The 25,811-nt window shown below is 42.5% G+C and overlaps 1 protein-coding gene across 5 annotated transcripts in view; it reads left to right on the top strand.

The window, feature by feature from the left end:
- Positions 1-25,811, top strand: part of PHEX (phosphate regulating endopeptidase X-linked) — a 209,922-nt gene that overhangs the window by 23,009 nt on the left and 161,102 nt on the right. For all 5 annotated transcript variants that reach the window (XM_077890216.1, XM_077890213.1, XM_077890215.1 and 2 more), the window contains 2 exons: positions 21,610-21,696; positions 22,764-22,990. In XM_077890216.1, coding sequence (XP_077746342.1) covers positions 21,610-21,696; positions 22,764-22,990 — 314 coding nt within the window. The remainder of the gene's footprint in view (positions 1-21,609; positions 21,697-22,763; positions 22,991-25,811) is intronic.

Here is a 25,811-nt window from a genome sequence, read left to right as displayed (position 1 = left end):
ATTTGTAAATATCTGCTGGCTGAGATTCAGATGGTTCTCATAATTAAATAACCCCTCCAAATCTTGTTTTTGCCATAATGATCCTAGCCAAATCATCTTTTGCAGATAATGGGCAACTGGAAACTTTAGCTTCTGTAAAGTCATTTGATAATTAGGAAGTTCAGCCGATTGAAGACAGTGAACGGTGCCATTTTCCTGGCACCACGAACACACTATGATGTACCAAACTGAGCTCTGACACCATTAAGTTCTTTGAAACAAACGTCAGACTAGAAAAAAAAATGGGGATATGGTGGAGAAGTGCTAGGGAGCAACCAGCCATTGTGGTGATTGGCTTTTTATTCTTGGCAAAACTCAGCACCGTTAAATCTCAATCTGCTGTATAAATGGCAGGGGGCAGGGTGCCCACTCAGAGCAGATTCCTGTTTTTGTGACCATGCTGGCTCTTTTTCACGTGGCCACACATGAAGCAGCAAATTGCCAAATTCTACCTATGTCATCCTAAGTCCTGCACGCACAGAGAGGTGGCCCGTGAAGATTTGGGCCTGTCTAGAAGACATTTAGAATGTGAAACAAAATGATTTTACCTGAAAAAAATTTTTGTTGTTGGTTGTCTGTGTTTTTCCTACTCTCAGAACACCATTTGAGGATGGGTAGGGGTGGGGGTGTGAAGAGTGTGAGGAAAGGGAAAGAAGTCCGATTTAAAAAGTTTAGCAATTTCTTGTTAGGAAACACCTCAAACAGACAAATGAATTTCTTCCTGAAGCCTCTTTGAAAAATGTGTATGTAGCTCTAGAATATGTTTTTCTAAATAGCTGAAGGAAGTGAAGAGGCCATGAGAACGGCCATCATGTGTCAAAGCTGTGGTCTGCTAGTTCTGATAGCATTTTAGGCTTCCTGGTGTGTCCCTTTCTACTTCCAGTGCATGCCCTTGTCTTTATAACTTTTCTCTGCTCCAAGCATTTGATTTTAAGATCTGATCTTTTTTTCCTGTGGCTTTCACGTAGCTCTTCTGCCACAGTGGTTGATATTACATATAAGTTTGGTGCACTTGACAAGAACCAGATCTGTTCATTAGATCCATTCTGGGTTATGTGCTCTTTAATTTTGGGGAAATACATTCACTTTATTTATTTTTATTTCTATTTTTTTACATTCACTTTAAATAGACTGAAATGTACAGCATTTTGGCTGTATTAATTTATTTTTATTTTTTTATTTTTATTTTTTTAATTTCTTTTTATTGGAGTTCAGTTTGCCAACATAGTGGCTGTATTAATTAATCTGTGAAGTCAAGACAATTGACTTGGCATTTACTTTTTTCTTGGCACCAGTTGCTTTCAGTAACAGGTAACAAAAATCCCAACTCCACCTGGCTTAAAAATAGAGAACATTTTCTGGTTCAAGGAACCAAAGTGTCTGATAATATGTAGACTTCAGGTAAGGATGGATCCAGCAGCTGCACCATATCATTAAAGATCCTATTTCTTTGTTTCTCTCTGCTTCAACATTCATTGTCTTGTGATTTTTTCTAAGTCTGTTTGGTCATAAAATCCTTGCCAGTAGCAATAGCAATTAAAATTTATAGTTTTTCATTCATATCTAGCAAGAGGCATTGTGTTAGACACAGGAGGATACAGAAGTGCAGAGATTAATAAGACCCTCAGGACTACGCATGTGGAACTTAAACATCTGAACAGCAGAAAATGTTTTAATAAGTACTGTAATCCACTAGCTACTCAGGACTTTTTAAAAAACATTTTATATATTAATTTGCGAGAGAAAGACCATACAAGCGAGGTGGAGGGGCAGAGGCAAAGGGAGAGAGAAATTCAAGCAGACTCTGCACTGAAAGTGGAGCCTGATGCAGGGCTTGATCTCACAACCCCGAGATCTGGCCTGAGCCCAAACCAAGAGTTGGATGTTATAACCGACTACGCCACCCAGGTAACCCCCCTCACCACCACTGGTGGCTTTTGAGTACTTGAAGTATGGCTAGCTGGACTTGAAATGTGGTATAAATAAAAAATACACACTAAATTTCAAAGACTTCATTTAAAAAAATGTAAAATATTTCACCAAGAAGTTGATGATTTATTTCCTCAATTACATTTTTTAAAGATTTTATGTGTTTATTCATGAGGGACACAGAGAGAGGCAGAGACACAGGCAGAGGGAGAAGTGGCTCCCTGCAGGGAGCCCAATGTGGGACTCATTCCGGTGACTCCAGGATCACCACCTGAGCCAAAGGCAGACACTCAACCACCCAGGTGCCCTTTCCTCAATTATATATTAAAATGATAGTATTTTAAGACCTCTTTGGTTAGAATATATTATTAAACAACCTCACCTGTTTCATTTTTCTTATCTTTAAATGTACAAGGAAATGAATAATGCCATATATAGCTCAGATAATGTTTCTGTCGATGCTGCTCTAGAGCCACGAATAGGCCATTGGAAAGGTGAGCTACGTGGGTATAAATTCAAGTTTATGTTAGTGATAGAGAAGGGGCAGAGAACACGGTCCCTAAAAATAGTTCCCTACTCTCATCTCCAGTCCCTCATCCTGTTACTGTATTAGTGTTCTTTGTGGCACTCATAACCATTCGAATTATCTTGTTTGTGTATTTGCTTGCTGTTTGTCTTACCTCTGCCTGTCTTTTTGGGTTCTGCTGTGACTCAGCACCCAGCATCGTGCCTGGCATAGAGTTGGTGCTTACTAATACTTGGTAAGGAGAGGAGAGAAAGACTGTGCCCTCTGTGAGTGGCTGGCTGACTCAGTGGGGAGGGGTGGCTTGCTCTTCTCTTCTTTTTCCCCCTCCATCTGGGCCTAGGGCCCGACGTGCTGTTCCAGAGGAGTCCTGAGATGCAGCTGGTGCTTGCCCCTGATGGGAGGGGAAGGGTAATTGTCAGTTGTTCTTCATTTCTGTTCCAGGCCTCAGGGAGGCAGGACAGGGGAATGGACAGTGAGGCAGGCTAGAGCCCTTCCTGGGGCTCCAAGGCTCTCTGGTGGCGTGATCTTGTGTCAGTTATACTAAGGACAAAGAGAACTTCCTGGCTCTGTGACCGCTGGCAAACCGCTTTCCTCTGACTCGGAGTTTCTTATCTGGTGATCCTGTTGGATTGATTCAATGAGGTGCATCAAAAGTCTTCTGCACAGAACTCAATAAATAACACCTGCTATTATTGTTAATTTCACGAGGATGAAATTAACATTTTTAATTTTTTAAAAAATTATTTATTTATTTATTTATTTATTTTGAAATTAACATTTTTGAAAGCTAGTGGCATGTAGTAGGTGGTTGATACATGTTAGATTCCTGGCCACATGAAAAATGACAAATTGATTACAAAACTTTAGCAGCACCAGCAAAGTAAAATGGTACAGTGTAGTTCTTCCCGAAAGTCTCACGGTGCCTGTAAATAAGGCCGCTGATCCTGAAAGGAAGGAGCCTGGAAATGGAAACAGTAGGTTAGGACATCTGTGTGTGTTCCTAGCTTTTATTGGCAGACCTTGGTTGCGACCTCAGACCTGCAGGATTTTGATAATTTGTTTGTTTGGACGACACATTGGTTGGGGGGACATGAGTTTTCAATCCCTCCTGCAGGAAAAGAGAGAAGAGGCAAGTGGAATTGGTGAAAACGAGGAAAGGGTCATCTTAGGCTGTTCTACATCCTCTTTAGATGTCACTTTTTTGTTGTTCTCACCTGTTTGCCTTTCTTCTCTTTTTTCTTTTCTTTCTGCCTAGGGGATTCTTACCTCAAGAGGGCTGCCTGTAGAATTCCAGGGACTTGAAGGGGAAAAGATGCACCTTTATTTTCACTAACCTCTGGTGGAACTTTAGCATTTTCTTTAATTATGAAAGCAGGCAAAACTCTAGTGTTGTTGGCTGTGACACCGTTACCAATGGGAATCATGATTTTTTGGTCTTGATATAGATGTTGCAAGTATCTTGAAATATTATCTACACACATCACCATTTCAGAATCACAGCAATGGTTAGACCCAATACTGCATCGTATTATTTAGTGACTTAAGGAAGTAGCACAGATATCATGGTTACAAACAGTAAACCAACTGTTTTATTAACTGTGCTTCAGAATGACTGGTTTCTGTTGTAAACCTGTGTATTCATAAACATTATTTTAAGAATGATCGTTAGGCTTTAAGAGCCTGTCCAGGGAATGTGTGGCACAAAAAACCACTGCCTGGGTAAAGGTTGCTGGGGCAGGCCTCAAGAAGGTGTAGTTTCACTAAACTCCAGCCCTTTGATGCATCCTCATCTAGGTGTTTCAAGTAGAGTTGGCTATTACGTGACACCATGGGTCCGCTCATGCCCAAATCTTTGAACAGTCCACATTACCCTTGAATCCCTGGGTAATAAGCACATTACCAACAGCTCATATATGTTTATAAGGACATTAGGTGAAGCCAGAGTTTTGTGTTTGGAGATTTGTGCCAACACCAAACCTCGAACTGATTACAGTGCAGGCTTTGTGCGATTACCTATGCCATGGAATAAATATATTTATAGGTGAAATTGCTGAGTGTTGTCACAAGCCTCTTCTGAAAGCAGAGAGTTAAAAGTCAATGCCCAGCTAGAGACAATACAGCTTTTGCCGTGGTCTACTTAAAAATACTTAGATGCAACGCAAATGATTGAAGACAGTAACACACAAAGTAGAGTCTTCATTCACAAGTACATAATACATGTTGTATGAAAGACCTTGCTTGTTATCCGATCCTTGAAGACAGGGACTCTTGGTTGAGCTTGGAAGGGTAGGGATAGAGGGGACTATAGTTCTGGAGGTGCTATGAACAAGAGTCCCAAGGGAAAGACCAAATCCATGGAACTTGGCGTTGTTGGGAGGGGGGCACTGAAAGGTCTTGGGGAGAGGCAACAGGAGTGAGATGGGCCAATGAAAGATGTCGAAATCCATTGGTGAGATTTTTTACTTGTAACAGGGAATGCTGAGCTTCCCGAGAAGTGGAGCTACAGCCTGGAAACGCTGTGCCTGGAATAAGGACTGAAACAAAGGAGAGGGGAAGCAGACGAGGGGCATTTTTGTGGCCTAAGTATTGCAACACGTTATGAAAAGTTTCCTGCCAGTTAGCTTGAATGTGGTAGGAAGAAAGAAACATTTTTTACTTTAGAAGACTGCCTACTAAATTTAGGTTCTTTTGACTAAAGATAAGTTCTCTGGCCGGACTGATGGCACAGGACCTGTGCCTCCTGAGAAGGACACATATACACCTACAGGGACACTTCCCAGCTTCTCCACACCCAGGCCCCATTTTGCATGGTTGGTGTGTGTAAGTGTATTTTACTTGGCAGTTGTTCAGAAGGGTTGCATATTTTTAAAAAGCCACTTCCTGAAAGATGATGACTGGAAAGGGAAGACAAATCCTAGCTGGTTTCGGTGGTGACAGTTCCGAGGCGTACCCACGTGAGCTGTGGCAGTGATTCCTGAAGCTCCTCCAAGTCCCCACATGTTCTTGCTGTTGTTGCCACAAGCTGGAATGATAATGGAGCTGAGAATGTGGGATCTTTGCGGGAACTTCCAAGGGTCATCCAGATTTCACAGCAGAAGCAGATGACTCAGATCTCCTGGACCTTGAAACCTGTGTCTTTAGAGAAGTGGGTCAGTCCATTACCTTTACTCTACTCCTCATTGGTCAGTGGCAAGACTGAGGTACCAGAAAAATGAAAAAGTTGCTTGCACACAAGGTGACCGCGAACTGAGTTGAAAATTTCGCCCTTGCATTTCCGATCTCCCTGATGAGATGGCTTTGGCTGTATTCTCACCCTCATCTCTGAGACTGCAACTTGATGGTGTGGATGGGTTGGGCATCTTTAAGGTGTGGCAAAATGCCTATTTCTCCCCCAGTGTATTACTAATGGGCAGGATTTCTACTCCTTGCTATAAAATGAGCTCTTAATGATTATAAAATAATTCCTAGGAATGCATAACATGGAGAAGGGCCTAGGAAGCCAGGCACTGTATAGAGATGACTTTGTTTAATAATATCCTTAGTTGAGCTGTCTAAAGTGAACTCCCACCATGTCCATAAGATGGAAGATATATCTCCATTTTGTCAATGAGGAAGCAAAGGCACTGAGCAGTCCCATCGAGCAGCCCAAGATCACATAGCTGATAGGCAGTGGAGCTAGGATTTGGATTCAGATGGTTTGACCCTTAGCGCCTGGTAAAAATCTTGACAAGCTAAGAAGATGGTATTGTTCCATTTTATAGTTGTGAAAGCGGAGGCTTGGAGAGGTTAAGTATTTCATTCATATTCACACAGCGAAGGACCTATAAAGTCACTATTGTCCAGAAATGTAATAGAAGTCACAAATGCAAATTACCTGTTAATTTTATATTTTTCAACAGCTGAGTTAGAAAAGGAAAAAAGGAACCAGGTAAAATCCCATGATTCTGTCCAACCCAACATATCCAAAGAATTTTCATTTCACGTAATCAGTATAAAAACTTGTTCACAAGACAGTTTACATTCTTTCGTTCCTAAGTCTTTGGACTCTGGTATGCTTCTTATACTTGCTACCCATCTCCATGTAGATGAACTGCATTTCCAGTGTTCAGTAGCCTCACATGACTCCCAGCTTCTGTAGTGGATGGGGCTGTTCTAGAGCCGTGCTTCTCACCGATGGCTGCACACCGAAATCACGAGGGAGCTTAAAAAACACAGATGCCTGGGCCCCATCCTTACGACTTTTGATGTAATTGGTCTGGGGTGGAGCCTGGCCTTCTGGATCTTTAGCCACCCCCTCCTCCCTCCCCAGGTGACTTTAATGTGGAGCCAAATTTGAGAACCTACTCAAAGGGTGAAAACCAAACAACGGAGTCATGAACTGTAGGCAATGTCCATTGGAGAATGTTCCCTGAGTTTTCTGAGCTGAGACCCATTCAAAACTACTGCTCTGGCAATATGCTTTGCTAGTTGACATTAAAGAATGCCGGGCAGCACCTTAACTTATTAATTTCTCTCGATTTACATTTCCCAATCTTTTGGCCAAGTCTCAGAATAATAAAGGAAAAGACAAGGGATTTCTTTTTTCCCCCTGATCTACACACTGGTTTGGATACACAACGGTGCAAGTAAATTAAGACCTAGAGGTCTGTTATTTTAATTGAGGTCAGAGGTGTCGATGTCCATCTGGAAACTCTAAACTGTGGAGAAGAGCAAGTTAGGGTTTGAAAGCTGTAGGTCATTGCCAGAATGAAACATGTCTGGTGGGGAACATGTGGGAAGTGCTGGGTGAGGAGAACAAGCAATTGTGGCTCCGGCTGAGGTCTGAAGGCTGCGCAGCCCATGGTGTGGCAGGACGTCTATGGAAGTGCTCTTGCCAGATGCCTCCCGCCTGCCTGCGCACTCGGCCAGACCTGCGGTGTGCATGTGACACCCAGGATTCAAGACTCAGAATATCTCACCTCGCCCAGAGCTTTACTTGTTCTTCAAATGTTTTTGGAGTCATTTCGAGACATTTTTATATTGCTTTCTTTTATTTAAATCCAAATAGCCTTAAATTTCTAGACGTATATAATTCTTTTCTCAGAATGAAAAATGCTGGGTCTCCTGTGATGGCGATGTTCTAGTTATATGCAATCTTGTTCTGTGGATTTGACTTCAAATTAAGCAAGAGAACGAACACACATTGCTGAGTCTCCCCTAGCCTTGAGTGAGTTAATAGCACTGAATCAGAAATACCGCCAACTCTATGATGCCCCATTACTTCACATATGCCAGCCAAGACGAAGCTACTACATGGTGCCTTCCTTTCACCTGGCATTTTTGCTTTATGTTCATTGAAAGAGTTCTTGTAGACATTAACTTTGATCATATGACTCTTTTACTCTTTTGCACTAATTAAAAGGAAAATGCAAGCAGGAGAGCTTGATTAGAGTAGCCTTAAAACTTCTGCACAGTCCTTTGGATTTCAAGTCAGCAGTGCTTTGGGTTTTTCACAAAACATCTTTGTGTCCATAGCAGCAGTGATTCGGCGTTTCTTAAAAAAGTGCTCTCCATCAGTTCCAGGAGTGTCCTCCACGATTGCCTATTTGGATACACACTAAGTTTTCATTTCATGCCCCAATCGTATTGAAATCTTTCTGTAGACATTTTGAGTGACCATTTACTGGCTGTGCAGCCAACTTGTTTCAAGGGCCCACTGTGAGAACTGCTCGCTCAGGTTCCCACCAGGGCAGGCCGTGACTGTACCTGACTGACAGGTTTAAGATGGATTCCAATTTCAGAGATATTAAGAAGCGGAAAAAAAATATGCTGCTTAGAACAGATGAAATATGCTATGTAAATTGTATTTCCGATAATCCAGCCTCCCCAGCTGCTCGACACATCCACCTCATTTCTGTGCTTTAAACAATACTCAGTGAGATTTGCATGACGTTCCCACCTCTGTATTCCTAGGTTTTACCATGCAGTGGCGTCTAAGCAAACACCCCCCTTCCCCCTTCGACTCTGGTATGCAGCTACAGAGCCCGACTGTAATACTGTTCTTCCCAGCCTTGAGGGTGTACATGAGTCACCTGGGGATCTTGGTAAAGTGAACATTCTGATTCGGTAGGTCTGAGAAAGGATCCAAGAGTCTGCACTTCTGACAAGCTCACAGGTGATGCCCACACTGCTGGTCTGGGGACCCTGTGTTGAGTGGCCAGGCTTTAGGATGTCCAAGGACATGGTATGTCACTGAAGAGACTCACCTCTTCAGGGGTGGTCTTGTTTTTTCTCCATTTATAACTGTGATTTCGATTAAAATCTATATATTAGATGGGATGCCTGGGTGCGCCTCAGCGGTTGAGCATCTGCCTTTGGCTTAGGGTGTGATCCTGGGATCCAAGATCCAGTCCCATTGCAGGCTCCCTGCGGGGAGCCTGCTTCTCCCTCTGTCTATGTCTCTGCCTCTCTCTCTGTCTTTCATGAACAAATAAGTAAATCTTAAAAAAATCTATATACTAGAAATGTCCTTATATTGGGTCAAAACAAAGATTTCTTAGGACAAAAAGAACACAGGAAGTTTGTGTGTATTGTTTTATGATTCAGGGAGAGAGATTTCTTCCCCTTAATTTGTTTTCTGAAAGATTTGTTCATTTCGTTTTCCCTTGCCTTCCTCCTCAAAAAACTTGGGCAACTTGAATTTATTAGGAAATCTGCATGTAATTGCAGATTAATAACCTACCCATTAATACCACATTAGTTCATTGTGATTAATAGCATCTCTTTGAATGCTTAATGAATTAGTAATGATGGACTATTTGCTCTAAAGTGTCAAGAGAACATTCCGTGTAAAAAGGCACTACCCATAACAGGAAAATTAATTATATGCTGGTTGGAGAATAGCTTGTCACAAATAAGAAATGTTTGTTTGGAAAGGCTCAGTGGTGTTCATATTTACACAATGAGGGGTATTTTTAAAACATGTATGGGCCTTTTAATTTAGAAAATGAGAAGGTCTTTTATTTTCATCAGCAGCTGAGGTAGGTGTGGGAACCGTTATTTCTGAGAGAAACACGCAAGTATGTGCTGGTAGACTCACAAGTCTGCTTCCTACAGTGGTCATTTCGATTAAGTCCCAAATGAAACGACTTCTCCTCCCTGCTGTCTATTCTGAATTCCTAAGTTCACTTCCCCAAGGCCCAAACATTTCTTGTTACTAATTTTATTCCTTTAGCCTCTCATTTGTTTTCTCTCTGGTTCCTCACTCTAATTTGGTGCTGTTGGCCATCATTGTTTATTTCTGTCTTTGCCCTACATCCGAGGAAGCAAAGGTCAGGGGAATTATGTGACTAGCCCGGGCCAATCCAGCCATATAATTTGTCCCCCACAGATTATGGGTCTAACATTTCAAATGTCTCCAATTTTAACCCAGGCGGAAAGAGTTGCGTGAGCGGAGGCTTTGTCCAGCTGGTGCCTTTGAGGAAACCCAAGAAGCCCAGTGTGATTGGAGCTCAGAGTTTAAAGGGAAAAGGGACAAAAGACAAGATTGAAGAGAGAGGAGGCGCCAAGAGCGTGCAGGCCTTGTAGGCCGTGTGAAGATTTTCGCCTCTGTCCCCGGGCACTGGGAGACCGTTTGTACATGTCATATTGAGGGGTGTGATGGCTTTTGCCAGAACACACTGGCTGCGTGTAGAAAATGGCTTGATGTGTGGAGGCCAGTTCAGAAGGCCCTGTCGCGCTGTTCTGTTTTCTAGCTTGGGATCTGAATGGAAGGTTGAGTTTGTCTTCTTTCTTAGAGAGAACCCCAAGCATTACTGGGTATTCTTTTCTCTGTGTTCTCCTCAGGTCAGTGTGCAGGGCCATTGTCTCTTCTCTGTAGCCCCTGGTCTCTTTGAACTTAGAAATGTACTTTGCCTGGTACCTCCAGGTGGTTCCCCAGAATCCGCTGCCGAGGCCACAGCAGCAGCCGGTGGGCATGGAAATTTCCTGTCTTCCTGTTAGCCCTTTCACTCCTTTGGCTTCTGTCAAAGGTGCTGTTGCTTCTCCTCTTTGGGATAGAGAAGAGAAGAGAGCCCAGTTCCTAATCCCTCACTGCTAGAAACCCCATTTAAGGAGGACAGCCTGGGGCTCCTGGGTGGCGCAGTTGGTTGAGCGTGGGACTCTTGATTTCAGCACAGGTCATGGTCTCAGGGTCCTGAGGTTGAGCCCCACATCAGGCTCTGGGCTCTGTGCTGAGCACAGCGTCTGCTTGTTTCTCTCTCTCTCTCTCTCTTTCTCTCAAATAAATAAAGTCTTTAAAAAAAGGCAGCCTTTCTTGACCACACACTGTAGTTTGAACAGCTGGGAATAGAACCTCTGCTACTCTTACCTCCTCATGGAAGGTGGGAGTGAAAACAGGGGTTAGTTGGGAAGTGGCTTTTTAAACCTATGTTTACAGTGTTTTGATGCCGCTTTCACAGATGAGGGAGGAATTGTCAAGTCTAGAGCTCAGATTTTTTAGGATTTGAGGGATGCAATATTTATCCCACTCTTCCTTGCCGTAGGGTGTGGTATAAGCTGGAGTTGAAAATAGCTGTCCTGTATTTTTTTTTCACTTTGGAAGTCTTCCTGGCATCATGTAGTTTTTTTTTTTTTGGGGGGGGGGTTGTTTTGCTCTTTGAACCAGTGAATCAACCCTCACCTTAAACCCTTACCTTTGAGAAAGGAAATTTTAAAGCTGTGCTTTGCAGAACTGAGGAACTAACTTAGACTTAAAAGGGGCAATAACACAGAGAGCGTCTATAGAACAAAACAAAGTAGTGCTCTCCTTGGAGAATGGTGACGTTTAATTAAAAGGAAGCTGTTGGGTGAGGAAATCGGCAATCAGCATTGACTTTGAGCGGAATGGGGAATGGGGGAGGAGGGAATCTGGGCTGGCGATGTTTCCTGGGATCATAGGCATCAAGAAGGCCTGTTCAAGTTTGGACACCACTGGTTTAGACCAGGACATGATGTAAAGTCAAGCCTTAGGGACCAGCCAGCTTTGTCCTGTCCTAACATCACTAGGCTTCCGTTCCCTGGCTAGCTAGGTGCCTCAGGAGTGTGTCTCCCTGGTTACAAATGGGGTGACAGGGCATAGTGGTAGATGGCTCAGCACGGAGTTGGTGCACGACTTCAAAAACATGTCTCAGTGTCACCAGGGAATGCCTTCCAGTTAAGATTGAGAGCTCCATTAAAGTCCATGAGGGCATTGCTGCCTCAGGCTTAACCACTTGGGGACCTTGTTCTCACACACAAAAGCGACTTGCACAGTTTTGCTGGGTACCTGATGGTTGAATGAACAGGAGTTAAGAGACCTGAGCCCAACTCAGAGATCTAACCTTTACTACCTGAGTTTCCTTGGACAGGTTCTTAGGGTCTTCTCAGGAGTGGAGTAGAATGGGATCAGTGATACATGCTTCTTAGGGTTTGTGGGGGATTAATTGAGGTCATGTACAATACACCTGGCACAGAGCAGGTGTTTGATAAATGAATGCTATCACCACTGGGTCCTTGGATGTTCAGGACTGCTCAGGAAGGACCCCTGCCAGGGAAACATAACCATGAATGACCTTTCCCTTATAATGTTAAGATGCTAGAAAGTGGCAGGACAAAATATGTAATTAGGGTTTTTAGTATAGGAAAAAAAATGAAGATGGATTTTAGTGACTTTAAATTCACCACAGGCCTTACATTGAATTATCTGCTAAGATGCAAATTATCTAACTAGGAAAGCTATTTTTATGAGTTAAAATATCATATTGGCAGGTTCATTGTAATTCTATGCTGTCAAAGAGTAATGTTAAAATTTAGTTTAAATTATTTTGAAGTGTAACCCTGATAAGTGTAATCCTTATAAATTCACTTGTAAGTGAACATAATAAAAGAGTTACCTTCCATTAGACTTTTGTAAGTCTGGCAGTTTTATAAAATCGATTTCATTATGGGCAAAGAGGTCTTTTGTGTTAAATGGGGGGATTTTTATGTTATTTGGTAACCCATGATTTAGATTGATGAGTTAGAGGTTGTTAGTGCCCCTAAAAATAATCTCTGCCCCTTTTTCTTAAGCTGATGCCAGCCAACAATTATCATTTATAAGATGATGATAAAAAATGAACAGAGAAAAGGATTCTGACAGTTTCTCTCCCTATATTTAGGTGGGAGTTTCCCAGAAGAATGAGAAATATCAGTTCTTATTGTCTTTTCAGTGTGTCAGAAAGACTCAGGTAATCCCATGCTTGACTGGCTCTGGGCGGCGGAACTGCAGAGTTGGGTGTCACACCGTTCGTGAGGGCTATGGGATCCACAGACCATGACTTAGTTAACTTGAATTTTATTTTTTAATGAGAATAACAACGGGCTTTGCAAGCTGATTTAGAGTCTCCAGGTCCAGCTGCCTAAGAGTTTAATACCCATGCAGTGTGAGTTAGAAAAATGAAATTTCTCAGTACGGTAAATAAACTGAGGAGCCTGGAAACCAAATTGAAGTCTGTAGCCTGGAAAATCAACAAGGACTAAAAATAGTAAGATTAGAGGTGACAGTCTACCATGGACCATCCAAAGGTGGTTTTTAAGTACCACCAGAGGAGAAACCAGGCCATGATATAATAGGTTTAAAAATATATATATTTCTAGAGAATGTGTTTGTTATGTTGGTGTGGAAGGGCATACCTTCCCTTAGAATGTGGATTCGACTTTCCAAAGCTTTGATTTTTCCTGTTTTTCCTTTGAGCTAGAATTAAGAGGACACTCTCCCTGATTTCTGAGGGAGAAATGCTGGCATAATCTACCAAGAGATTGAGAATTCACCTTGATGACACGTGACATGAAGGTTTAGGACACAGTTACTGTTTGCATTAAGCAAATCAGGCACATGGCTTCAGCATCCATTGGTCTCTTAGCAGGTAGACTGAGGATCCCCTTTAGAACAGGCACAGAGAAGGATTGCAGGGTTGGGAGAAAGAACACAAAAGAGTGTGTTTTGACAGACTTCCTGTGCCCTCGAGCCATCTCATTCAAATGGCATCAACTCAGCACCAAGGTTTTTGGTAGGTATTTGCTCATAGGCCTGAAACTTTGTGCATATGAAATTTTTGAAAACAGTGTTAGGTGAGAAGGTCCTAAATGTTGTGGAAACTTCAGATGACTGGCCTGAGCTGCATGGGACTGTTGTGAGCTCTTGACTTACCAGGGACTGCCAAGTCTTCAGGAGTCTGGTCCATCCTTCAGAATTCTTTCTCCTGTTCCAGATCCCTCAGTAAAAGCCCTTTCTCAGCAGGAGAGGTGAATTGAGTAAGGTTGGTGGTCCTGTCTCAGCTTCTGAGCTTAAAGGAAGTTGAGTGCCAACTAAGTATTTACCCACAGATGAAGACTAGGAAGTGGGTGATTGAATTCGAGACCACTGGTATGATGAAACTTAGGCATCCTAAAAACTGGTGTTCATGAAAACTGATGAAGTAACTCTTGGATTTCACTGTATGATACAGAGACTGGGATGGGAGAGAAGGAGATTATGGATTTTGCATAATTGGGGCGTTGCTGATTATAACGAGCAATGATAGAAGAAGTCCAACTTCTCACAGTTCCTTTTTTGTTAGATGAAAAACTCTCAGACTTAACTTTTTCAGGAATTCAACTCTGCAAATGTGGACTGAGCACCAACCATGCTAAGCAGTAGGCCCTGGCTGATCAAAGATGATTGTGACCCAGCCCCTGCCCCACAGACTACTCAGTTTAATGGAGGCTAGCCATTGTTAATGCCGGTTTTATGTACCAAGATTACTTTTTACGTCACAGTACTTGGGGCCCAATGATCAAAAATATTTTCATGAAAATTCTCCCTCGGGTTGTCCCTGTGAGCCAAGCTTATGTTACAAAGGCATGGCTGTCCATGAACTAGAAACTAGTTCTACATGGATTGTAGATCTGAATGTGAAACAATAAGGATTCTGTAAAAAAACAGAGGAGAATATCATGACCTTGGGACAGGCAAAGTCTTCTTAAATGGGACACCAAATATGCGAGCCACACACAGAATAAAATGGGGAACTTGGATTATATTAAAATAAAAAATTTTGGTTCATCACCCAATGATGCCATGGTGAAAGTGAAGCTGATCCAAGGGGAGATTTCACAATACTGCTATTCAACGAAGGACTTGGTGTTGAATATATAAAGAAATTCTATAAATCAGTAAGAGAAAGGTAGATTACCTAGAGGTAGGGGACATCGACTTGAGGGAGCACTTCCTTAATGAGAGTATTTGTGGTCTTGATCAGAAGTAGTGACTGGAAGGGAGCACAAAGGGCTTTTAGGGCTCTGGTCATAACATTGGTTACGTGGGTGTGTTTACTTTGTGAAAATCCTTCAAATTATGATCAGTGTACCTTTCTGTATGTATGTTATAGTCTCATTAGAAACACATGAAAATTTCTTCAACACAAGAAAATGCCTTGTTGAAGAAGAGGAATGCGAACAAAATATTTGTACAAGGTTAACACTGCAGAATATCCCTCTTCGTGGGGCGTTGTCTCTATGGTGGAGAACATGGGGCTCGGCCAGGTGGCTCGGGCAGGTCCTGTTTGTGAAACAGTCCTGTACATGGAGCGGCCGTGTCTCGGGTTAGCATGTGGCCTTCAGCTACCAATAGCCTGAGAAAGGAGGAGGAAAAAACATTTAGGGAAAAGCACGAGAAACAGGCTTGATTACTTGAGCTTTGTGAACGGCTGACTGGGCCCCCATTGATGGATCACTTGGGTGTCCGGGCATTGACAGAAGGAGTTTCTTTTTTTTAATTTTTAATTTCTAAAAATTTTCTATTTTATGTTTTAGAGATTTTATTTATTTGTTCATGAGACACATAGAGAGAGGCAGAGACACAGGCAGAGGGAGAAGCAGGCTCCACGCAGGGAGCCTGATGCGAGACCTGATCCCAGGTCTTCAGGATCACGCCCTGGGCCCAAGGCAGGCTCTCAACCACCGAGCCACCCAGGCGTCCCGACAGAGGGAGTTTCTTTGCGTTCAAATGTTTGCTCTTCACCACAACCCTGGGAGATAGGCACTGTTATGCTCCAGATTTACAGATGAAGAAACTGAGGCTTAGAGAAGTGATATAATTTGCTTACTTCCAGCTAGAAAGAAGCAGCAAGCGGCAACTGGAAACCACTTCGGTGTGATTTGAAAGCCCCACCCCCTTGATATGTCTATTTTATCTGTTTATGAGAAAAACAGTTTTATTTGATTAAGGCTAATTTAGAGAAGAAAAAATACATAATATGGGTTATGTTCAAATTGGATGATCAGAAGCATTTAGAAACTGACTCTGTAGTCTCAGGTTTGTCACACTAGAGATTTTTATGAACTGGAGCTTTCCTTTTCTGTTGTGACATGGTTAAGAATACCCAGAAAGGGGCGAAGGTTGAGACATTGTCCAAGAAGCAACACAGATGATGATGGGAATGCCCTTGCGTGGGTGACCCAGGAGCCCTTCTCAGTGCGTTAGGGACATTTTAATAACCTGAGTAATTGCCTTTGATAGGCAGGCTTTGTTTTCTGCTCATTAATTACTCTCCAGGCTAGACTTTATTCCTCTTACCTCTAATTCAAATACAGAGATACATAAAATGGATGCTGCCAACTGATTGCCACATCACTGTCTGCATATCAATGCTCTCCTGCCTGCTTGGGCATGAGGAGGAGAGACGGGGAAAGGGTATGACAAGTAACCCGTGTAGCTGAATTTGTTTTAAAAGCCATATTCTGGGATGCCTGGATGGTTCAGCGGTTGAGCCATAAATGAATAAATATCTTTATTTATAAATAAATATAAATAAATATTTATACGTAAATATTAAACATATAAATATATAAAAGTATTTATAAATTAAAATAAAATAAAAATCTTTAAAATAAAAAAAAAATAATAAAAGCCATGGGCAGCCCGGGTGGCTCAGCGGTTTAGCGCCGCCTTCAGCCCAGGGTGTGATCCTGGAGCCCCGGGATCGAGTCCCGCGTCGGGCTCCCTGCATGAGGCCTGCTTCTCCCTTTGCCTGTGTCTTGGCCCCTCTCTCTTTGTGTCTCTCATGAATAAATAAATAAAATCTTTTTTTTTTTTAATTTTATTTATTTATGATAGTCACATAGAGAGAGAGAGAGAGAGAGGCAGAGACATAGGCAGAGGGAGAAGCAGGCTCCATGCACCGGGAGCCCGACGTGGGATTCGATCCGCGGTTTCCAGGATCGCGCCCTGGGCCAAAGGCAGGCGCCAAACCGCTGCGCCACCCAGGGATCCCTAAAATCTTAAAAAAATAAATAAAAGCCATATTCTAGTATGGAAGCCAGATTTTTTAAATAAAAGATTTTATTTATTTATCCATGAGTGACACAGAGAAAGAGGCAGAGACACAGGCAGAGGGAGAAGCAGGCTCCCTGCAGGGAGCCCGATGCGGGACTCGATCCCAGGACCCCGGGATCACGCCCTGAGCTGAAGGCAGATGTTCAACCACTGAGCCCCCCCCCGCCCCCGGTGCCCTGCAAAGCCAGAGTTCTGACACATACAGCCATTCCTCACCTTATTGGACTTCCCTTTACTGGGCTTGGCAGATCCTGCAGTTTTTACAACCTGAAGGTTTGTGGTCACCCTGCATTGAGCCTATGTATTTGGTGCCATTTTTCCAACAGCAGTGTGGTCCCCACTTGATGTCTCTGTGTCACATTTTGGTGGTTCTTGGAATATTTCAAACCTGGTCATTATTTTTCTATTTCCTACGGTGATCCGTGATCAGTGAGCTTTGATGTTATCGTTGTGATTGTTCCGGGGCACCACGAACCATATACAGATGGCAAACTTAATTGATCAATGTTGTGTGCGTTCTGACTGCTCGTCGACTGGCTCTTTGCCCATCTTGCTCCCTCTCCTCAGGCCTCCCTATTCCAAGATGCGGCAATATTGAAATCAGGCCAATTAATGGCCCTACAGTGGCCTGGAAGTGTTCAAGTGAAATCTCTCACTTTAAATCAAAAGCTGGAGGTGATTAAGCTTAGTGAAGAAGGTTTGTTGGAAGCTCGGCCTCTGGCACCAGGTAGCCAAGTTGTGAGTGCAAAGGAAACATTCTTGAAGGAAATGAGAGTGCTCCCCTAGTGAACACACGAATGATAAGGAAGCAAAACAGGCTTATTGCCGATCCGGACAAAGTTGCGGGGGGTCTGGACAGAGAGTCAAAGCAGCCACAGGATAGAGACCTTTAGGCCACAGCCTGCTTCAGAGCAAGGCCCCAACTCTTGAATGCTGTGAAGGCTGAGAGAGGGGAGGGGCTGCAGAAGCAAAGTCGGAAACTAGCAGAAGTTGATTCATGAAGTTTAAGGGGAGGAGCTGGTGCCATCATGTAAGGGGAAGCTGCCTTTATCCAGTTACCCAGACATCCAAGCTCTCCGGAAGACCTAGCTCAGATAATTCATGAAGATGACTACACTGAACGTTGTAGATGGAACAGCCTTACTTGGAAGAAGATGCCACGTAGCACTTGCATAGCTAGAGAGGAGAAGTCAGTGCCTGGCCTCAAAGCTTCCAAGGACAGGCTGACTCTTGTCGGGGGCTAATGCAGCCCTGGTGACTTTACCCTGGAGCCACTGCTTATTGATCACTTTGAAAATCCTAGAGCCCTTAAGGGTTAGGCTAAACCTACCCTGTGCTCTCTAAATGGAGCAGCAAAGCCTGCATGACAGCACATCTGTTCACAACATAGTTTAATGAGTATTTTAAACCTCTTGTTGAGACCTACAGATCAGAAAAAGAGGTGACTGCACCTGGTCACCAACTCTGATGGAGATAGATGTACAGTGAGATTGATGTTGCCTTCATGCCTGCTAGCACAACATTCACTCTGCAGCCCATGGATCACGGAGTCATTTTGACTTTCAAGTCTTATTATTTAAGAAATAGGTTTTATAAGGCTATAGCTGCCACAGATAGTGATTCCCATGATGGATATGGGGACAGTAAATAAAAAACCTCCTGGAAAGGATTCACCATTCTAGATGATGTCAAAAGCATGTGTGATTCATGGGAAAAGGTCAGAATACTGACACTCACAGGAATCTGGAAGAAGCTGATTCCAGCCCCCATAGATGACTTGAGGGGTTCAAGACTTCAGGGGAGGAAGTAATTTCAAATGTGGTGGAAATAGCAAGAAAACTAGAAGTGGAACCTGAAGATGTGACTATATTGCTGTCATCTCATGATCAAACTTGAATGGATGGGGAGTTTTTTCTTATGGATGAGCAGAGAAAGTTTTTTTTTTCTTTTTAAGATTTATTTACTTATTTGAGAGAGAGAGCATGAATGGGAAGGCAGAGAGAAAGGGAGAGAGAATCTCAAGTAGACTCTGCACTGAGCACAGAGCCTGATGCGGGGCTCGATCTCATGAGCCCAAGATCAAGACCTGAGCCAAAACCAAGAGTCAGACGCTTAACCAGCTGTGCCACCCAGTCACCCCAAGTAAGTAGTGTCTTGAGATGGAATCTCCTCCTAGCAAAGACACTATGAAGCTTGTTGAAATGACAACCAAGGATTTAGAATATTACATAAACTCAGTTGATAAAGCAGCGGCAGGATTTGAGAGGATTGACTCTAATTTTGAAAGAGGTTGTACTGTGGGTAAAATGCCATAAAACAACATCTCATGCTACAGAGAACTTGATCCTGAGAGGAGGTGTCGGTCTATGTGGCAAACTTCATTGTTGTCTTAAGAAATTGCCACAGCCCTCCTAGCCGTTGGCAACCACCACCCTGATCTGTCAAAAGTAATCAACATCTAGGCAGGACCTTCCACCAGCAAAAATAATATTGTTGAAAAACTTGTTGGAAAACTCAGATGATGGTTAGCATTTTGTATCAATAAAGTATTTTTAAAAAATAATTCATGAGAGACACAGAGAGAGGCAGAGACATAGGCAGAGGGAGAAGCAGGCTCCCCACCAGGGAGTCTGATGCAGGACTCGATCCCAGGACCCCAGGATCAGGACCTGAGCCAAAGGCAGGCACTCAACCGCTGAGCCACCCAGGTGCCAGCAATGAAGTACTTTTTTTTGAATTAAGGTATTACATTGTTGTTTTTAGACATAATGCTATTGCACACTTAATAGAATACAGTATAGTATAGTGACTTTTATATGCACCAGGAAGCTAGAAAATTCATTTGACTTGCTTTATTGCAATATTCACTTTATTGCAGTAGTCTGGAACCGAACCCATGATATCTCTGGGGTATGCCTGAACTAATTACTGATACTTGTGCACAGTTAAGGTTTTGGGAATGCCCTACTTAGCATCACATGTCCTCTTTTTACCTTCTGTGATACACACACTGTCTTGGGTACACACTCAGGTACATATTTACTATTTGAGTTCTTTTGTTCCCATGGCTTGTTTTTAGTCCTCAGGGCATTCTTGTTTGCAATCTGTGGAGTGTTTATAGCATTGGAATAACATCACATCCCTAAATAGAATTTGGATTATTTACTTCCAAATGCATCTCCCCAACAATCTAGTGACAGTAGAAAGGGCACATGATTTGCTTTGAATAGAACTTATATGTGAGTATGGTTTTAGAGCTTTCTGCTTATTAAATAAAAAACAAAAACAGGGACGCCTGGGTGGCTCAGTGGTTGAGCATCTGCCTTTGGCTCAGGGCATGATCCCAGAGTTCTGGGATCGAGTCCTGCGTCGGGCTCCCTGCAGGGAGCCTGCTTCTCCTGCTGCCTGTGTCTCTGCCTCTCTGTGTGTCTCTCATGAATAAATAAATAAAATATTAAAACAAAAACAAAAACAGAAACAAAACCAATCTTCCTTCTTGTCCTTGGGGCTACTTATCCTGCTTTTATTGCTACGATAACACACAAAAAAACACCAAACAAGTCGAAACAATTGAAAACGCCCACGTCCAACTCAATTTATTTTATTTGGATCCGTGTAGTTATATGGACTTCTTTGATGTCCAGGTGCTCTGGACAGGAGCTCTGGACTGCATCATTTTTTGAAAGGTAGGACTTCTGGTGTAGAAGTAGAGGTTCCTCTTCAGGGAATATGTAATTATTTATTAATTTGATTAGCACTCTCCATTGTGTCTTGAAGCTATTCAGAGTACTGTGGGAGCATCTGTTGTGCCGTCATTTGGAGGCTGCTAGGTTGTTTCAGAAATAAACTCCAAATGCCTTGACAACGGCAGTTTGACATAGCTCGATGCAGGCAGTGCCACGGGGCTGCACGGGGATTCTTCATCCTGGCTTCATGTAGGTAAATTAATACAGTAAAGTACATCCAAGGTGTGTTTGGGGGGGAGGGTAGTTTTTATTGAGTCTTGCCTTTCCCTCCTCCTCTATTTAATAGTGACAGCTGTCATTTTCCAACATCAAACAATAGCATCAGTGATGTTATAAATGGCAAATCATTTTCTGGGTGGGCTCATGTCTATGCTGGCAGCTATTTCATACACATGACCTCATTTAAACGGGCAGGACTCCACATGTGTAAATGGACAAGTTTTCAGGCAATTTGGGTAGGCTTTCCAATCTCGCCTCTCCATTTCCCGTCTAAACAACTTTTTTCATGTCCACAGCATGTTTATGCAACATTGAATAAAACTTCTAATGGGCAATTTCTTCCAGGTGACCTCCCTGAGAGGCTGGGCTGTGAAGAAATCTTAAGAAACCCGACCCTGATGAAATTGCCTCCTTTGAGAATATTACTCGGTGCAGAAACAAGGAACAGAATTCAGTTATTTTTGGTTCTTGAATAAATGAATTCTGTTTTTTTATGTAGGTGGCAGAAAACATTAACCCCTGCAGCAGGGCCAGTCTGAGTTGGAAATTAAACTTTTGGTTTCTCTGAATTAGGAGAACCTGGGAAAAGAGAAGGTTAAAAAATTTTTTAAAAAAAATTTGAACCTCAAGCAACTTAGACTTGGTTCTGCCATCTGTATATCTTTTATAGATGTGTCTTTCCCAGGGTTGTCTGTCTTTACGTTTGATTTTCTGGAGACCAAGACTGGGGTTATTGAATGACCTTTAACTTGGCACCATGTAGGGATGGCTACTAATGAATCCTTTCTTAATTTTCCTAGCACTTTTGGAGAAATCTATCAGTAGAAGGCGGGACACTGAAGCTATACAGAAAGCCAAAATCCTTTATTCGTCTTGCATGAATGAGAGTGAGTAATAAAGAAAATAAATAAAATATTTAACACCCTATCCTTCTGAGAGTCTATTAATGTTTAAAGATATTGTTTAAGGGAAATGAGAACTACTAAGAATTCGATTAATGTTTAAAAGTGTTGTTTGAGGAGAGGAACACTTCTCAAAGACTGAATTTTGACTCTCCTTGTCTTAATATTCTATGGTTGATTTGATGCAGAAAATAGGAAAAGCATTTTATTTCTATGGCTTGGGTTTTTTAGGTATCAGTCACTCCATGAGAAACTTGGGGAGGGTCAGGAAGGCAAACCCCACTGTTTGTGGTACAGAAATAAGAATCCAGAGGCCCTGTCTGGTCTGAAAAGGAGCCTGGGAGAGAGGGCATTTGGGAGTGTTGCTGTATCCCATAGAACCTCACTGGGGTCTAGGAAAATCCAGATTCCCAGGTGGGCCTGGCTCCTTCTACTTCCCCATCAGCCTAACAGGCACCTTAGGTGGGTGTCTTTGGCCTATGTTGGCATCTTGGGTCTGATTAGAGTTAAGGTAACACTTGCCATTTAATCTGGTGTGTTTTCTCAAGAACACTACAGGAAGAAGCCAGTGCCTGTGGGAAGTGTGTTAACTTGTTTAGGATGTGGAGTATTATTTGGTGAGCTAGAAGAGGGTAGTAAAAGACGACAAAAGAGTCTAGAAGCATTATTTCACATGTATTGGGGGAGTGGTTGGTTTGGCTGAGTAGTTTCCTTTACTTAGGATTGTTCCTTAGTCTTCTAGAGTGTTCTCAGCCTAATATTGCTCATTGGGCTATAGTGAGCCCATCTTTTCTTGTGGGGAATACCTAGAAGTTTCCCTAGTCAGCTATCCTGGCTAGAAGACCGAGTTCAGGCAGTCACACTGAAGTGTGGGTCATAGACGGTCCTATGTCTGTGGTCATGCCCAATCCACGGCGCTTCTAACAGCTGAAATGTTCAGTTGGGGCCTTCTGGGGAAGTTTCTCTTGAGAAGATACACCTGCATTCTGGTTTGGTGGTTTGGTCATCCAGTTTGCAATTCTAACTCTTCCTTCGTATTTGCTCCTTTTCAGAAGCGATTGAAAAAGCCGATGCCAAACCATTGCTACACATCCTGCGGCATTCACCTTTCCGCTGGCCTGTGCTCGAGTCTAACATCGGTCCTGAAGGAGTTTGGTCAGAGAGGAAGTTTAGTCTTTTGCATACCCTTGCGGCATTTCGTGGTCAATACAGCAATTCTGTCCTCATCCGATTGTATGTGTCCCCTGATGACAAGGTGTCCAGCGAACACATTTTAAAGGTATAGTGAGGACTTGTTCATCCTGTTTGTTCAGTCCAATGTTAGCCTTTTGGGATGTCTTTCCAGAGAAAGAGAATCATCCTACCTTAGTGAAATCAGAGGATAAAAATCCTGTTAAACATTAGGATCTAGGATATTCCCCTTCCTCTCAGATTTGCAGAGTGTAAATCATGAACTAACCAGTTTTGTCAGCCTTTCAGGAAGCTGGTGTGTGAGTTTCAAGTCATCTCTGATCTGGCCCTCAAATATCTACTCTGAGCTTGTGTGGGGTCCCGAAATTCCAGTGGGGAGCAAGTTGCAAAGACTTTCTGAACTCTGCTCTTCCCCAAACCTCCTCATGACAAAGGAGCAACAATGAAAGACTCATCAGTGAAATAGCTTGACAAGGATTCAAATAACATTTCTCAAATTGTGTTGTGTTTTGATCCCACTGTATTTTTTGCTTCCACAGTTACTTTGACTAATAATGAAAATTTTATTGAATTGCTGATTTTTCTCCCAATTCCATTCTTTGTCAAAGCAGAAAATATTAGTGATATATTGATCATTACATCGTAGAAGTATAAAACCCATCATAGAGTATATTACCCTCTTCTGCTGTAAGTCAACTTTTATTTTTTTATTTTTATTATTTTTTAAGATTTTATTTATTTATTCATGAGAGACACACGGAGAAAGAAGCAGAGACATAGGCAGAGGGAGAAACAGGTTCCCTGTGGGGAGCCCAATGCAGGACTTGATCCTAGGACCCTGGGATCCTGACCTGAGCCAAAGGCAGACGCTCAACCACTGAGCCACCCAGGTGCCCCTAAGTCAACTTTTAAAAAGCAACACCATGAAGTTTATTTTTTGATTTATACCAAGAAGCTAGCAATTTTTTTTTCTGTGAAGGACCAGATAGTAAATATTTTAGGCTCTTTGGCCCATATGGTCTCTGTCTCACCTACTCAACTCTGCTTTTGTACCTGGGAAAGCAGCTGTAGACCATATACCCATGAATGGGTGTGGTTGTGTGGCAGGCTGGCCGGCAGGCTGTAGTTTGCCTGGCTATAGTTTAGATAATGGAAGTCTCAGGAAATCTCTAGTCACCGGAAGAATTCCCATCTACTCAGGAGGAAATTCTTAGTTCCAGAGACAGCTGTATTTTCATGCTGGGTGAAGGAACAAGAGCATAGCACTGAGATAGACACTAATGCCATCTGGTAAGACATGCTATTCAAGATGCAGTGATACTATGTAATGATCCAGTTGATCGCCTCATGCTGATAGGTTACTCACTTTAAAAACAAGTATACCAGAATTTTAAAATATTTTATTTATTTATTTGAGAGAGAAAGAGAGAGCACACACAAATGTTGGGAGAGGCAAAGGGAGAAGAAGAAGCACGCTCCACCGCTGAGCAGGGAGCCTGGTTCAGGGCTTGATTCCAGGACCCCGAGATCATGGCCTGAACCAAAGTCAAGAGTCAATCATTCAACCGACTGAGCCACCCAGATGCCCCTGGGCGATAGAAGGTCTTGATTTACACACAGATAAGTAGTTGCAAATAGCAATCACTTCATTTTTCACCAATTTCTGGACCTACTCTAAGAATTAATCTCCTTAAACATTTTATTGTAGAAAATAATACAAAAATAAAAAGAATAATACAATAAAATCCCATGTACTCATCAACCTAGCTTCAACAATTGGCAATTTTTGGCTGTTCTTGTTTTATCTAACCCCTTCCTTTTTGGAAGGATGTTGGAGCATTTTATAACAAATCCAACATATAATGTCATTGCCCTGGTAAATCAGCGTTATCTAATGGATAGGACTATTTTTACAGCCAAAAAAGTAACCATAATTCCATAATTAACATCTGACACCTAGTTCTTTTTTAGTTTTCCTGAGTGTCTCAAACATGTCTTTAAACAGTTGGTCTTTGATTCAGGTTCCAAATAAGAATGTCATGTACATTTGAATGATAAGTGGATTTTAATCTACAGCATTGTGAATTTGACTGATTTCAGGGCAACCTAATAGACAATGAGGGAAAATTCTTGCTTATAGGAGAATCACAGCTTAAAAAATGCAGAAGAAGAGGCATCTGGGGGCTCAGTTGGTTGAGTGTCTGCCTTCGGCTCAGGTCATGATCCCGGGGTCCTGGGTTAGAGCCCTGCGTCGGGCTCCCTGCTCAGCAGGAAGGCTGCTTCTTTCCCTACCTGCTTGTGTGGGCTCTCTCTCTGTCAAATAAAGAAATAATATCTTTTTAAAAATGCAGGAGAAAGAATAGAATAAAAAGTTACCATTTAGAGATCGTCTGGGTGGCTCAGTCAGTTAAGCATCTGCCTTGGGCTCAGATTGTGATCCCAGGGTCCTGGGATCCAGCCCCGTGTCGGTCTCCCTGCTCAGTGGGAAGCCTGCTTCTACCTTTCCCTCTGCCCTTTGCCTCTGCTCATGCTCCCTCTCTCACTCTCTCTCAAATAAATAAATTCTTAAAGTTATCACTTAAAAAATTTCTAATGAGATAAACGATCAAGGCAGCTACCATCTATAGCTGCTAAAACCATTCGGTAAATGGTTGATGGGGGAAAACTAATGATAGAGAGATCACACTGACATCAAAAGAACCCACTTTTGGCTACAATGGTAGCCTTGTTCAAAGTGGGGAAGCCACATTTTATATACCTTCGGATACCAGGCAGTGGGAGGTATACACCATCACCAATGATGTCCTGCTCAAAGGAAAGAAAAAAAATGAACCTGGATCTAATCAAGCCTCTAGTCTTAATATCAGCTTACAGGAAACATGGGGGATAGAGGAACACAGTAACCAATT

This window comes from Canis aureus, chromosome X (assembly GCF_053574225.1).
Source record: "Canis aureus isolate CA01 chromosome X, VMU_Caureus_v.1.0, whole genome shotgun sequence".
In the NCBI taxonomy this organism is placed as follows: Eukaryota; Metazoa; Chordata; class Mammalia; order Carnivora; family Canidae; genus Canis; species Canis aureus.
Note: the sequence above shows the minus strand (reverse complement) of the source record. Positions and strands in the feature narration are given on the sequence as shown.